This window comes from Odocoileus virginianus, chromosome 20 (assembly GCF_023699985.2).
Source record: "Odocoileus virginianus isolate 20LAN1187 ecotype Illinois chromosome 20, Ovbor_1.2, whole genome shotgun sequence".
In the NCBI taxonomy this organism is placed as follows: domain Eukaryota; kingdom Metazoa; phylum Chordata; class Mammalia; order Artiodactyla; family Cervidae; genus Odocoileus; species Odocoileus virginianus.
The window spans coordinates 48,105,208-48,119,290 of NC_069693.1; the positions used below are offsets into that span (position 1 = coordinate 48,105,208).

The following is a 14,083-nucleotide window of genomic DNA, read 5'->3' on the forward strand; positions in this document are numbered from 1 at the left end:
GCAGTGCTAACAGCTCCTTCAGAAATTATGAATTTCTGCCCTGCCCTAGGTAGTTTGAGGGTTCAACTTCTTCCCAGCTGGCATGACTGGATGACTAAGTAAGTGGCTAAGGACAAAAGGATGCTGTGCCAAGACTAATTGCAATGTCAGAGGCTAAGAAAACCGGTGTTAGAAGAATGTTTTAAACCCGGGATGGTAATGAGGCTTCATCCGGCTGGGCCAGCTCTGACCTGGAGCGGCCACAGGGCACAGCACGGTGGAAACGACTGAGGCCAGACCGGAGAGACGCCCTGATGGACTGGTGATGTCTGCCCAGAGCAGCGCGCGGGAAGCGGGGCCGTGCTGTGAGGCTGGCTCTGGCTAGTCTGCTGCAGTTGCCTCACAACTGTCTTCCTGGGGCTTTACGGCGGAGGAGGCTGTAGGAATCATCACATCCTGCGGCTCCCATCGGCCATCAGGACCCAGCATCTAGAAGCCTATCCAGTCTCCAGCCCTGAAGCCAGCAGTGTGCCATGTGCAAATTCATTCCAGAACCTTGCCCTCAACCCCTATCAGCCGTCCCTTCTCTGCCCAGTTTCCTCTCTCCTAGCCTGCTGTGTGAGCTGCTAAACAGCTCTGTGAAACAGAAGGGATCCCTCATCCACACATCAGGGGAGCCTTGCTCCCATCCAGGATGGTTGCTGGACCCCAGGGAGGCCCCAGCACGTGCTCCTGGTCCTACGGTCAGCGAGCCCCTCACCAGAGGCCGCCCCATCTCCCCACCTCACCCACCAGAGGCTGCCCCGTCAGTCGGCAGATGGTGGGTGAGGTCAGCAGAAAAGAGACCTCCGCCTCTGCTGACACAAGGGGAAGAGCTATTTGTTTAGCTGGACCCCGTGGGCGGCCACTCGTATCCCAGACCCAGGCGGCCTCTGTCGGGCCAAGTGCCCATAAAGAAAGGACACTTACATTTCTGCTCCTCCTCGGGCACGATGCGGTAAACTTTATATGGCTCAGAGATGTCCAGCTGGGACCGGTCTGTCACTTCCTCAAAATCTGGACTCTTGTTCAAAGCGCAGCGTAGCCTCGTCTTCCACGTGGCTGGCTCGGCCTTGTCCCCTTCCTTAAACTTCCCTTTAAAAACGGCCCAGGCCTGAAGGAAGAAAAGAAACACATGAAACACGCAGCTGGCCCCGGGACGGCACACCCAGAACCGACCACAGGCAGGACCTGCTCTGCCCACCCCCCGGAAGTCCTCCTGCGCCAGCCACGCTCAGCCAAGGAATTTCAGGGCTCGGAGACCCCAGAGACGCCAGTCACACCACCTGCTTTGACAGAAGTGAGAAGACACACACACACACACACACACACACACACACTGCCTCCTGCACACCCTCTCCGGGACCCGAGGAACCCAAGGTTAGGGGCACACTGAGGAAGCTGCAGTTGCCTGGGGCTCCACTAGAATGTTCAAAACAAAAAAGAATTTAGCTGCTTTTTCAAATCACCCTCAAGCCAAAACTCAGCCTGAAAAGGGAACATCTGCAAAAAGTCTGAATGTGCCCTGATACTTGTGACAGAAATGTGGTTCTGCATTTTGGCGTTCGGTCTAACCCTCCCCGCCCCCTCTCTCCCCTTCCACTCCCCAGGGCACTCTTTAAGATGCAAAGAAGTGTTTTCCCTCTCTGTGGGTTTCTTCACAGCTCTGTCTTCTGACCTTCCAAACCTTAGAATCTCAAGTGAGACCAGAAATTCGAAGGTGGAAACTTTAAGTCAAAATGTAAACTGGAGAAGTATTTTTTTTTTAAAAATTAACATGTGGATGGGCACATTTTTAGATCTCAAAATTGGAATACAGACACGCTGACTGGGAGGTCACTACTGTCAGGTGAAAGTAACACTTGGCGTCAGGTAAAATCAGACATCCTTCCCGCCTGAAGGGACAGATCGGAGAGGATTCTCAGCCCCCACTCAGGAGGACGCAATCCTGAAAGCTCGCTTTCCCAAGGTGATCCGGTCTGGAATTAGAAACCAGGTGTTCTGACTTCCAAGAAATTTCACTCCAGCAAGCAGCAGGTGTCTCTGACTTCAGTGCACACCCAGTCCCCAGGGAAGCTCGTTCCGATGCAGATTCCAGGGCCTTCACCTCCAGAGTTTCCTTTGCTGTGTGGGTTACCTCTGGGAACCTGCACCTTTAGCCAGCGTCCCGGGGATTCTGACTTAGGCGGCGAGGAGGCCACACTTTCGGAAACCGCTTAACACCCCTGAGTCACATCCCCATTTAAAACAGTCCTAGATTTTTCCCTGGTGGTCAGTGCCTGCACTGTCTCCCTGCTGATGCCCTGAGTGTGGGGTCTACAGCCCCACTCCGGGGGGAGAGACTGAACAAGCACCCCGCATCCTACTAGAGAGCATGAGCAGTCCCTCCCTCCTTCAGAGACATAGGACTCCCCTCTGTGAAAGTAAACGGTTTCTAATCCTTTTTGTTTATTAACTGCATCACAATGCACTGATATTTTTTTTCATGGAAATTGAAGAGTAAACTCTGTACATGCTGAATAGTAACTTTAAATTCATACTGTGTTACATCCGAGTCTCTCCACCTGGCGTTACTGACACTGGGGCTGGATCACTCTTCGTGGTGGGGCATCCTGGGCTTGCAGGGACTTCCCGCAGCATCCCTGGCCTCCTCCACGCCAGCAGCACCCCAGCTCCCCGCTGTGACACACAAATGTCTCCAGACACTGCCGCGTGTCCCCCAGGGAAATAACATCACGCCTCACACACAGCCTCATTTGAGAACCACTGAGCTGGTTAATCCACATCACAAATGGGGCTGGAAGAGCGTGGATTTGGGGGCCGTATCAGGACAGCTGGGGTGTACCCAGAGCCTGCAGGGCACTGCCATAGGCGCTCATCCCCACGGGAAATCCAGGGCACCCACAGAGCAAAGCAGGGGCCCCCCAGTCAGGACAAGCACTAGGCTGGCGTCAGGCGCCTGCATGCCAGCCTGCCCTGAGCCCTCTCTGCCTGGAAAACGTCACCCACCTCAGCTGGGTGACCTCTCAGGACACTAGACAGAACGGTGATCCGAGGTCTGCGGAGCCGAGGCCTCCCCCTGTGCTGCTGTGTGCTCATCAGCAGACAGCACCAAACCCAGCACCACCAGCCCCCCCAGCTTAACACACTGTCTCAGGGAACAACGTGTGGGTGCCGAGCGGGACGGGACGGAGCGGGTGACTGGGAGGCTGCGCTGAGCAGATGCGAGCTACAACAGACAGGATGGATAAACAAGGTCCTACCGTAGAGCGCAGGGACCTCTCCTCAACATCCCAAGACAAACCTTAATGGGAGAGAATGTGAAGAAGAGCGTATATACACATATAACTCAGTCACCTTGCTATGCAATAGAAACTGACGAAACACTATCAACCACACTTCAACAAAATTTAAAACAACAACATCATCATCTCATCTTGTGCTTTAAAAATCAAACGTGATTTTTTTTTCTCGAAGGCATACTGAATTTGAAATACCTGCTACTACATAGGTTCTAACTTATTCAGGCCTGTCACAAAGCCTGGTCAATGGCAGAAGAATTACTGAATCACAACCCTCAGTTCTGGACATGAGTTTGAGCAAACTCCAGGAGATGGTGAAGGACAGGGAAGCCTGGCGTGCTGCAGTCCATGGGGTCACAAAGACTCAGACGTAACTGAGCGACTAAACCACCACCACCCTCAGTTAACTAGATCTTCCCCCTCAACTTTATGCAAAGGAAGCAAAAATACTTTTTTAAAAATAAGTGTGACCTGCTACCAGGGCCTCATCAGTATAGTCAGGGATGGCGGAGAATGAGCTGATGTGTTCACTCTGTGTTCACCATGTGTTCATGGTTCACTCTCCTATCTCTGGTCCACACCACGAGGCTGACCTCATAACTCACCTGCAGACAATGAGGGATCCTCCGGTATAAAGTGGCTTCTTATGACCCATGACTAAGGCCGGAATGCAGGCTCATTTTTCCTCTTAACTCATAATAAATGTTTGAAACAAAAAGTTCTCTACTTAACCAGAAAACTCCCAGGACGGCTCAAGGCCTGACTGTTGGCATCTCCAACAGCCAAGTTCTGCTCGTGGACCTGGCAGAGAACCACCCCTTGGAGGATGAACTGAGCACAAGTCAGGGACGGGCCAGACAGGTCCCTCCACCGTCTTGCACCCACCAGCCTGGGCCATCACCCTCCGGGGGGCCGCCCAACTCTGGGTGGGCACCCGGCTCCCTCCCGCCCCCATTCCTGCTGAGATTGTAGACTCATCTCAGATTGCCACACTGAACGACTGCGTAATCAACGGAAACATTGGGAATCTTACACATTTTTCTCAACGCTGTTGAAACGGCCATGAAGAACATTGCATAAGACGTATAAATCTGGGGCTCGATTTCATTACCCCCCGGAGCAGCGCTCACGCAGGCAGCAGGGGGAAGCCAGAGGCCTGCATCCCCGAGACAAGCCACAAGCCGGGCTGTGCAGCCGCTGGTCCCGCCCCCGCTGGCCTCCCGAGGTGGTCTGACTGATGGTCAGCTGGCAACTGTGCCCTCAGCCCCCCACGCCTGCACTTCAACCTGTTTGTCCTGGTCTCAGCCAGCTCATAGAGGGGTTCTCCATGGGGAGCCAGAGTGTGCCCGCTGGGGGCACCTGGCATTATCAGGGGCCTGTCTGGCATCTGGCTGGGGAAGGCCAGGGTGCTGCTGACACCCTTAGGTGCACAAGACAGACCCACGCAAGCAAAGCACCAGCCCCAGGTGCCCATGGTGCCAAAGCCCTGGCTCGTGGCCAGCTGTGATCTAGAACTCCCGCCACACTGGCTAAACCAGGGACAGTGGGCAGTATTAAAATTCAGACGGAGCCATTCCCAAGGGTGTTCGCTGTGACACCAAAGCCAAAACCTTCTCTGAGAAAAGCACCCACAACACCACCAAGAAGACTGGAGGCAGGAGCAGCGCCTAGGCTCCCAACCTGGGACCCCAGGGAAGATACCTGCCAGAGGTCCAAACCGCGAGGGGCCCTGAAGGTAAGCGCAGAATGCCCACACATGCCCACTTTTCTTGGAGGGACCAGCAACTGGCATCAGACCACCAAAGAGCTCTGACCTGGAAGAGAACCACTAAGATGCACAGCGCCCCCCACAGACACCAAGCGAAGCCGTGAAGGACTGAAATGCCTCCTGAGCCCACGATGACCCACTGGCACTCTGCTTTGGGCTCGAGGCATGATCTCTTATTTTGGTTGTGTTGGGGACACTCATTCCTGGTAAAAGTCTGGGGCTGCCCTGGGGTCCTACAGGCCTTTGCTCCCATCATTCATGCCCATGGGGGTCTGGTTCTGGCCCTCCCCGCTCCTCTGCACTCACTCAACCTCCCCTCCCCAAACGTCCACAACCACACATGGCAGCAAGTTTGTAACCTGGATTTCGAGTCAGATCAGCTATAAGTCTCTTTGCAAACAGGAAGGCTTGGGCACACCTTGACCTGGGCTCCAAATCTCCTGGGGTTGGGGGAGGATGAAGCCCACACTTCGGGAGTCTCAGAGGAGCCCACGGGTGACCCTGACGACCTGGCTGGACTACAGAGCTGGGCAGCCCCAGCTCCCAGCTCCTCTGCCGGGATCTAGGTGACAGATATGGCCGGGGGTTGGGAATCTGGATTCAAATGCTGGCTCCATCACCTAGGAGTGGGAAGGCCTTGGACAAATCACTCCTCCTCGTGGAGCCTCCACAGAGCAAGGACAGGAACAGCACCAACTGCACAGGAGTATGTGAGGGGAAATAGCACTAGAGCCGCGCTTGGTGCAGGACGAAGGCTCAACCTAATGCTGCCGTCACAACACGCACTGTGGAACTAACCAGCAGGTCGCTCCAGGCTCAGGGGAACAGACGATTCTCAAGGGAAGTGGGCTACTTTTAGACATCTGCTGCAGGTTCAGGACACCCACATGACCTGCCCCGGAAGTCATGACAGATGGTGTCTCTCATCTAAGTTGACCCTCCACTGCCAAACAGAAGTAGAAACTATGAAAGAATGAAGAATTAAACCTTTCCGAGAACTGTAAGTGGAATTTAGGTGGCAGACCACGGGGGAAAGGTCTTAGTCTGAAAGAAGTATGTTCCCTCTGAGTTTGCTAATCCTCATGCAAAAGTTTCCCTGGTGGCTCAATCGGTAAAGAACCCGCCTGCAGTTCAGGAGACCCAGGTTCAATCCCCGAGTCAGGAAGCCCCTGGAACGAGAAACCACAACCCACTCCTGCCTGGGAAACCTCACAGGTGGAGGAGCCTGGTGGGCTACAGTTCATGGGGTTGCAAGAGTCGGACACGACTTTCGCGACTAAACCACCATGCAAAGACAATGGCAGCACAGAAGAAAGTGCCCTTGGTTTCTTATAGGAAAATGCCAGCTATAGAGAACTGACCTTGAAAGTGGTTAAACCATTCAATAAATGTGAAGTCACCTACTGTGTTTTTTCTGAGACATGTTCAGCAACATTTCAACATGTTCAATCAACATTTGTTTTAAGAAACTGGAGCAGGACTTCCCTTGTGGTCCAGTGGTTAAGAATCTGCCTTGCAATTCGGGGAACATGGGTTCAATCCCTGGTCGCGGAACTAGGACCTCACCTGCTGCAGGGAATAAGTCCGCAGGGACGACCAGAGTCAGTGTGCCCCAATCAAAGACCTTGCCTGCCGCAACTAAGACCTGATGCAGCCAAATCAGTATCTTTTAAAAAAAAAAAAAAAAACAACTGGCTTCATTTTCAAGGAAAGAAGACAGACATCAATCGCTCGACAGCTCTTTGGGACCCCCGGGGGCCGGGTCTCTACCTTGAAGATGGAGGCGTCCACTTCCTGGTTGTAGTCCTGTTTGCCGGCATGTTTCCAGGGGATCCGGAACATGGTTTTCTCGTCGTTCTCCCAGATCAGCCCCGGGTACATGGTGCTGTCGATCTGCTCAATCAGCCACTGCCGCAGCCGCCGGCCGCCATTCCGGTCACACATCCTTGGGAAAAGAAAACACATCCTGTGAAACTTACAAGCACGCTCTCGTTATTCGCAGCACTCCAGGTACTCAACAGCCAGGAACCACTAACAGGAAAGTCAGGGGATCTCAACACAGGTGTGAGCTCGGGGAAACCCAGGGATCCAGGAACTCGGGCCACGTGCAATGAGAAGACAACGCGCCTGCCTCCGGACCTCTGACCCCTCGGAAACCTGAAACTCCCTGGGAAGCCAGATGTGGGCCCAAGCAAGGCTCTGGCTGCGCTCGCCCCAGCTCTCACCCTGCTCTGTTTCACGCAAACAGCTGCACCTGAGGGCATCACTCATCACTCCATTTTTAGCACACGGTGGGGGAAGTCACTTTCACCTTTTCAGGCTCCCTCAATGAGCAGTCCGTCACTCTGAGAGCCAATTCTACTAATGCTCGGCTGGAACAAGGTGCGTGAGCAAATGTGACACTTGCGCTCTTGGAGAAAGAGAAGTCCATAAGGCTGTCTGTCCCATCTAGAGTGCCCTTCACGGCTGCTCTGGAATGGGACGGGGCTGGGGCCCCATTTGAGTCCCACCACCTGTCAGCTGGGAGACCCTGGATCGTCACCAGTGCTCTCTGACACACCAGGGTAACCTCAGGCACCTGGCGCCATTGTGGTGGGGTCTCAGGGGACCCGTGGACAGCATCCCACACAGCACCTGGACCTCAGAAGAATGTCACTGAATAGGACATCTTGTATTACTGTCCCAACTTTCTTTACTGGAACTCACGACCAACCGGGGCCTCGCCGCCCAGGGCACCCAGAGTCGTGGTAGAGAGGAAGATTCCTGCAAAGTGGGCAGCTTCCTGATGGCACAGAGAGAAAGCAACCCTGCTGTGCCGACTCACAGCCCACAGTTACAAGAACAGGCTGGAAATCCCCCAGGCTGTTGGACAGACGCCCACCCAAAAAAAAAAAAAAAAAAAAAAACCCCAGCATTTCAATTCTTCCGATTAAAATGTGACCTCTTCAGGCCAAACAGTTTGAAACAATCAGCAGTGACAAGACATACTGTCCCTAAGAACACGGTCACATCCAGAGCCGCTTGGGCCCGTAAAGCAAGCAGCATGTGTTTTAGCCACTCCAGCCACCCACAGGTGGCTCCGAAGTTGCAGACAGGGTCCCGGGTAGGAGGGGGTGCAGGCCCCTGAGTGCCACCTGAAACCTTTTCATCCAGTAACTCCAGCTGCCTGCTTGTGGATTTACAGGAGTGAAGCAGGCAGCATGGGAAGCGGACTTCAATTCTAAAACCCCAGACCCCAGTGAAGGCTCTTCTCTAACTAGACCTCAGGAAAGCCACTTGGCCATCTCTCTCTGAAGCTCTCCTCATCTGCAGAGACAATGGATCTCAAAGTCCCAGAATTTGATTACAGCCCCTCATGTTTGTAAGCAAAAAGGGAGAGAATTGAGAGGGTCACCTGATGAGAGAAACAAAAGGCCACCACCATGCACCCCAGAAAATAACCTAGCCAGGCAGAGGTTCCCCAGAGTTTTCCCAGAAGAGAGATGGAACAGCTCCCCTCGCCCCAGGAAGGAGCTGGGTGAAAGCTGAGAGGGGCTCAAACACGAGCGAAGGAGGGGTCTGCGTTAATTTGCTTTCTCTCGATTAAATGAGATGGTCCCGCTTGGCAGCATTTTGCTCACCCCCTTAGTACAAAGTTCATAAACTGGAGTCCATGCTCCAGGAGTCTCCTGAAATAAAACGCAAAGCTTTGTTTTTGTGCAGGCATTTTTCTAAAAAGCGGCTCAACACCTTCCCATCGGGATTTCTAATGGATTCATAACCCCCAAACCTGTTAAAAGACACTCGTGGTGATCTAGAAGAAAAAGAAAAAAGAAAGTAAAGAGAATGACACCGAGAGGAAGAGTGAGTCATAGAACATCAGATACTCTAGAAGTCATCTAATCCAGCTCCCCTTCCTTCAAAAGAGGAAAAACTGAGGCCCAGGCCCCCAGACCCCCCAGCAGGGTCTGGTTTCACTCACCCAGAGGCGAAAAACCATGGTTACAAGTGAGAACCTCAGCACATGGGACAGCTCACCTCAATCGTTACTGACATACCCCACCCTCACCCCAAGATTAGAACCCTGCATTCAAAGCCTATGATTCTCTTACAGTGTGATCCATAACTATTTACTGAACACTAACCAATTAACTCCACCAAATGCCGAGCCAGGAGACATTTATAGGTGCAGTCACATGTTGATGACTCCCTCTTCCTCGATTTTTAGGTAATAATTCTCTTTACAGGCCAAGTCCTATCTGAAGCTAATCTGCATCTCTGCAAATCGGCCAGGGGCCAGGCTTCCCAGGTGGGAGGTGGTAAGAGGCTGCCCTGGGCCCACCCCACATGGACTCCAGGAAGGGTCTGGAGGTGGTAGAGGTGCAGGACACTTGCCTTCCCCACGCCTCTCAGGGCGCCTGGTCTTTTGCCCTGGATGCCAGGAAGACCAGAACCATGAAAGCCATTTCTCCTTCTGGCCCCAATCTTACTGAAATGCCTGTGTGTGCGCGTGTGTAGTCCCTCAGTCGTGTCCAACTCTTTGCGACCCCGTGGACTGTTGCCCACCAGGCTCCTCTGTCCATGGGATTCTCCAGGCAAGAACACTGGAGTGGCTTACCATCCCTTGTCCATGGGATCTCCCCACCCCCCACCCCAGGGATCGAACCCAGGTCTCCAGCACTATAGGCAGATTCTTTACCATCTGAGCCACTGGGGAAACCCACTGAAATGCCTAAGCTCCTCCAATTCAGGTGGGAACCTGACATAATCCAAAAGAATTGTCTCCAAAAAGACTGGCTCCTAATTTGGGTTTCAAAAAAAAGTGTTACATCCCTCATAAATTTGGGGGTGGGGGGTAGCTGAAAACTCGGGAAAATTCAGTTTCTAGCTTCCATCCACGCTCTGAGCAAGGAGCACGCCTCACCTTAGAGAGGCTGCCCTTTGCCCTGTAGCTCAAGTTACACCACAGAGCTCTTTCAGCTGTGACCCCTTAGCAGACTTTCCTGCTAGGAACGACTGGGATACGATGGAAGCAAAAGCCGCACTCAGACGTCTTAACTGTCATCAATCAGAATTAAAAACTCCTGTCCGCCCCGCTTCACACTCTAACCCCACTCGCGCGGCTGCTCGGCGCGGGGGGCAGTTTCACTGTCAGAACTCCAGCCCTGTTTCAAGAGCAGGATTTGAGCGGGAAAAGGAGCAAGTCTGATGATAATCGGTCAAAATTCCCCCTCTCTGTATGCGCCATTCTAAAGTTTTTCCAAAAGAAAACAAATTTTAAGAAAAACGAGGTTATTTTAAAGCACCGGCCAATCTCTGGAAGCAGCCGCACCTGGACGGTCAGTTTGTATTCGGAAGAAAACAGGCCGCGAGAGCACGCGGGCGGCCTCGGCGTCAGGTGCCGTCCGCGCCCCGCGCCCGCCATCCACCTGCGCCGCCGGCCACGCTCCCGACCTCTGGCCTCCCCGGCCGCCGGCCGCGCCCACCACCCACTTGCGCCTCCGGCGGCTCTCCCGGCAGCACGCTGCCGTCGGTGCCCCGGGCCCCGCTCCCGAACCCCGGCCCCCATGCCCGCCGCCCGCCCGCGCCCCCCGGTCGCCGTCCGCAACCCCAGCCCGGAGCCCGCCAGCCCGTCCGCGCCCCGGGCCCCCAGCACGCAGCCCAACTGCGCCACGGGCCGCACCCCCAGCCGGGAGCCAGCCAGTGGCGCCGACCCCGTCTGCGCCCCGGGCCCCCCAGCACGCAGCCCACCTGCGCCACGGGCCGCCGCCACTACCGCCCAGTTCCCACGTTCGCTGCGGAGCTCCGGAGATGCGCTTCTGCTCGCGGCGCCCGCGCACATTTAAGGCAGGGGGCGGGCCCGGCGCGCGGAGCGACGGCCGCGACGGCCAACGGGCGCTGGAGGGCGGGACGGGCCACCCCCGGGGCGCGGCGCGCCGGGCCCGCCTTCTTCGAAGCGCTCGGCTTTCCGAGAAATCACTTTGCGCGGAGGCGTCGGCGGCCCGTGGTCCCGGCGTCTTCCGGGGTTCGCTCCGGGGGTCCCGGGAGTGTCCGCAGGAATTCCCGAGGGCCACGGGGGCGTCCGACGGCCCAGGTCAAGGTCAGGGCGGGTGGTGGGTACCAGATGGCGGAAGTCAAGCCAGTTAGGACAGAGGCGGGAAGTCAGATGGCGGAGGTCAGGTCTGTGGGGGGATGGAGGGAGGGTGTCAAACGGCGAGATCGAGGCCGAAGTGGAGGTCAGATAGCGCAGGTCAAGGCTAGGGTGGCGGGGGTCCAGAGGTAAGTGCTGCAGACGGCCAGTGGGCCCCGCAGATCCCCCACCCTGGCCGGGTTATCTCAGCCAGTGTGGCCGGAGAGCCTGGGGCTGCGTGGGAGGATCGCCCCCCATCCTGACGAAACCCCTCGGAACGTGTCTAGACAGTCATGACCGTCCACCTGAGATGTGGTTGAGGAAAGAACCAGCGACTTACAGATCCGATCCTAGAGAACCAGTCACTTGCAATTCTCTGGAGGTGTCAGAAAAGGAAAAAAGAAAAAAAAAAAAAGCCAGCTGAAGGCATGTCTGAAACCACTGCCTCTGAACATCGGAAGTAAAAGCGGCAGTGTCTAGCTGTTAATGCTACAATGTCCAATTAGGGAAATTTTCATCATAAATTCTTTTCCCCAGAAAAGATCGGTCTAGAAGGGTCCCTTGCATGTCTCTCCTGCTAGTATCAGCTAGCACTTATTGTAAATATGGGGGGCGGGGGGGCCGAAATAAGAAAGTTCTGGAAACAAAAGGAAAAAAAGTTATTTTTCCATGTTCTGTCCTGGGGTAGCCTTAGAATAGAGAAAATGAGCTTTTTCATTGACTTTTGCACCTCATTGATCAGTGATTCACAAGTAGCAGCGTTTACTGGGCTATTTTATTCATTAGACTTTTCAAGAACCTATGAAAAGATTTAGGACTGAAAAAGAAATTTTATTAGCCCCAAAATGCAAGAAAAAAAAATACACTACAAATTTGAAGTGAATCAATGTTCAAAGAAAGATTCCCAAAATATAACATGTCAACTTCATAATTTATCTGTTGATAAACATGTCATTATTATTTGAAAACCACGTGTAAGAATTTCCTAACAACATGATTCCCAGGAAGTCATAGCAATCATAAATGAGTTCCCCATTGCCAAACAATTTCCAGTGAAAACTATTTTGAAGCTTCAATTGTTTAAGATTATTTAATGTGGGAGTATTTTAATATGTTTGTTAGGATGTGGGATGAGTGTCCAGAACTGAAAGCGCCTAGGACCTTAGAAGTTCTTACAACAGCCTGTATGTGTGTTTACACTCACATCTTTTCACAAATGTGTCGCTTAAGCATATTCAGGCTTACTTACCTATAAACGACTGCACAATGACGTGTGATCAAATTTCAGCTGAACACTGCACTTAAGTAAAAAGATAAGAGTGACAAATATAGAGAAGTTGGTGGAAGGGTCCCAGCCTATGTTATTGGCAGTAGGTGTCACTATATACATGACGGGAATTGTTCACAGTGCACGGGCTTGCATCAAAGCTGCTCCTAAAACCCCATATTTTCAGTGTGGTAATTCCTCGCTGCTAGGAACAATTGCTGGGCTTCCCTGGTGGCTCAGATGGTAAAGACTCGCCTGCAACGTGGGAGATCTGGGTTCGATCTCTGGGTTGGAAAGATCTCCTGGAGGAGGGCATGGCAACCCACTTCAGTCTTCTTGCCTGGAGAACCCCCGTTGTCAGAAGAGCCTGGCGGGCTACAGTCCATGGGGTGGCAAAGAGTCAGACATGACTGACTAAGCATGACAACTAAGCACCTGAACAATTGCTAACCTTATCTGCTTAGTTCTGCTCTTATTTAATGAACATTTATTGAGCAAGTGCTGTGCACTAGAGGTGATGCCAAGGAAGGAGACCAACAAAGCCTTCCTTCACCGTAGATCACCTCCAGCATCTCCCAGTCCTGGTAAAGTTCACCCTGATCTCCATGGCAACCTACCCGCCTTCCTCCCTCTATCACGCGTCCCTGTTTATCCTACTCTCTGCTCCCCCAGCTTAAGCCTTTCTGTCTATGCTGGCTTCCCCGTGGCTGCCATGGCAGGTCTAGACACTCCTCCTGGCATCTAAAAACTGTGCTCTTCCAACCTTCTCTCTCCCCAGCATCCAGCAGGAGCCCCTTCCGGAGACAGCAGCCTGTCACTGCGCTTAGAATGGCAGGATCTGGAGTCAAGCCCCTGTCAAGTCTGAGTTTGCTGACTCACTAAATGTGTGGCCTTGAGCAAATGAATTGACCTTCTTAAACCTTAGTTTCCTCATCCGTGTAGTGGTATTGATGATACTACTATGTTAAATGATATGAGATTGTCTATTGGACTATTTTTCGATCTAAGGAAAGGATAATTTCCTAGGGTTGAACCTAATCATTCCTTCCTCTAGTATTAGTGGGATCCAGTGAGCTAGGGTGGGTCGGGGAGGTTGGCCAGGAGGATGAGGGAGAGAGATGGGAGATGGGAGACAGCATTTCCATTTTTGAGTCCCTGCCTTCCCTACACATTTTCCAAGCCTGAGTGTAGGGAGGAGGGTTCAGGAGAGCTCTGAAGTGTGTTTGCTGAGAGGAGAGGTGTCAGTGCTCCTGAGAAAACCAAAGTCACCAAGAGCAGGGTTCTGACTCCGCACTGGAAATCTTCAGGACAAGGGAGGCACTTGGTGGTGGCATCACAACCGTGCCCGTGTGCCATCTTCCACACTCAAGCCCCTGTGATTACACATCCCATCTGCACAGTCCAGCACCTGCTCCCCATGTTAAGGTCAGCTGATTAGCAACCTTAATTCCATCAGCAACCATGTTCCCTTTGCTCTGCAAGGTGACATATTCCCAGGCAACATAGATTAGGGTATGGGTGTCTCTGGGGCCACTGTTCCGCCAGCCACCCTGCCCTTAAGATCCACGTCAAGCCATCTGTTTCCTACCTCAGCCTTCAGTGACTCTCATTTTAAAAAC

At 53.3% G+C, this 14,083-nt stretch overlaps 1 protein-coding gene across 3 annotated transcripts in view; it reads right to left on the minus strand.

The window, feature by feature from the left end:
* IRF8 (interferon regulatory factor 8) overlaps positions 1-14,083 on the minus strand; it is a 49,080-nt gene that overhangs the window by 10,508 nt on the left and 24,489 nt on the right. For 2 of the 3 annotated variants that reach the window (XM_070451435.1, XM_020899846.2), the window contains exons 1-3: positions 10,819-10,918; positions 6,859-7,033; positions 949-1,132 (exon numbers count right to left, since the gene is read on the minus strand). In XM_070451435.1, coding sequence (XP_070307536.1) covers positions 949-1,132; positions 6,859-7,032 — 358 coding nt within the window. In that variant the 5' untranslated portion in view covers position 7,033; positions 10,819-10,918. Of the gene's footprint in view, positions 1-948; positions 1,133-6,858; positions 7,034-10,818; positions 10,919-14,083 lie in introns of those variants that run through there. The other variant, XM_070451434.1, reaches the window with a different exon arrangement.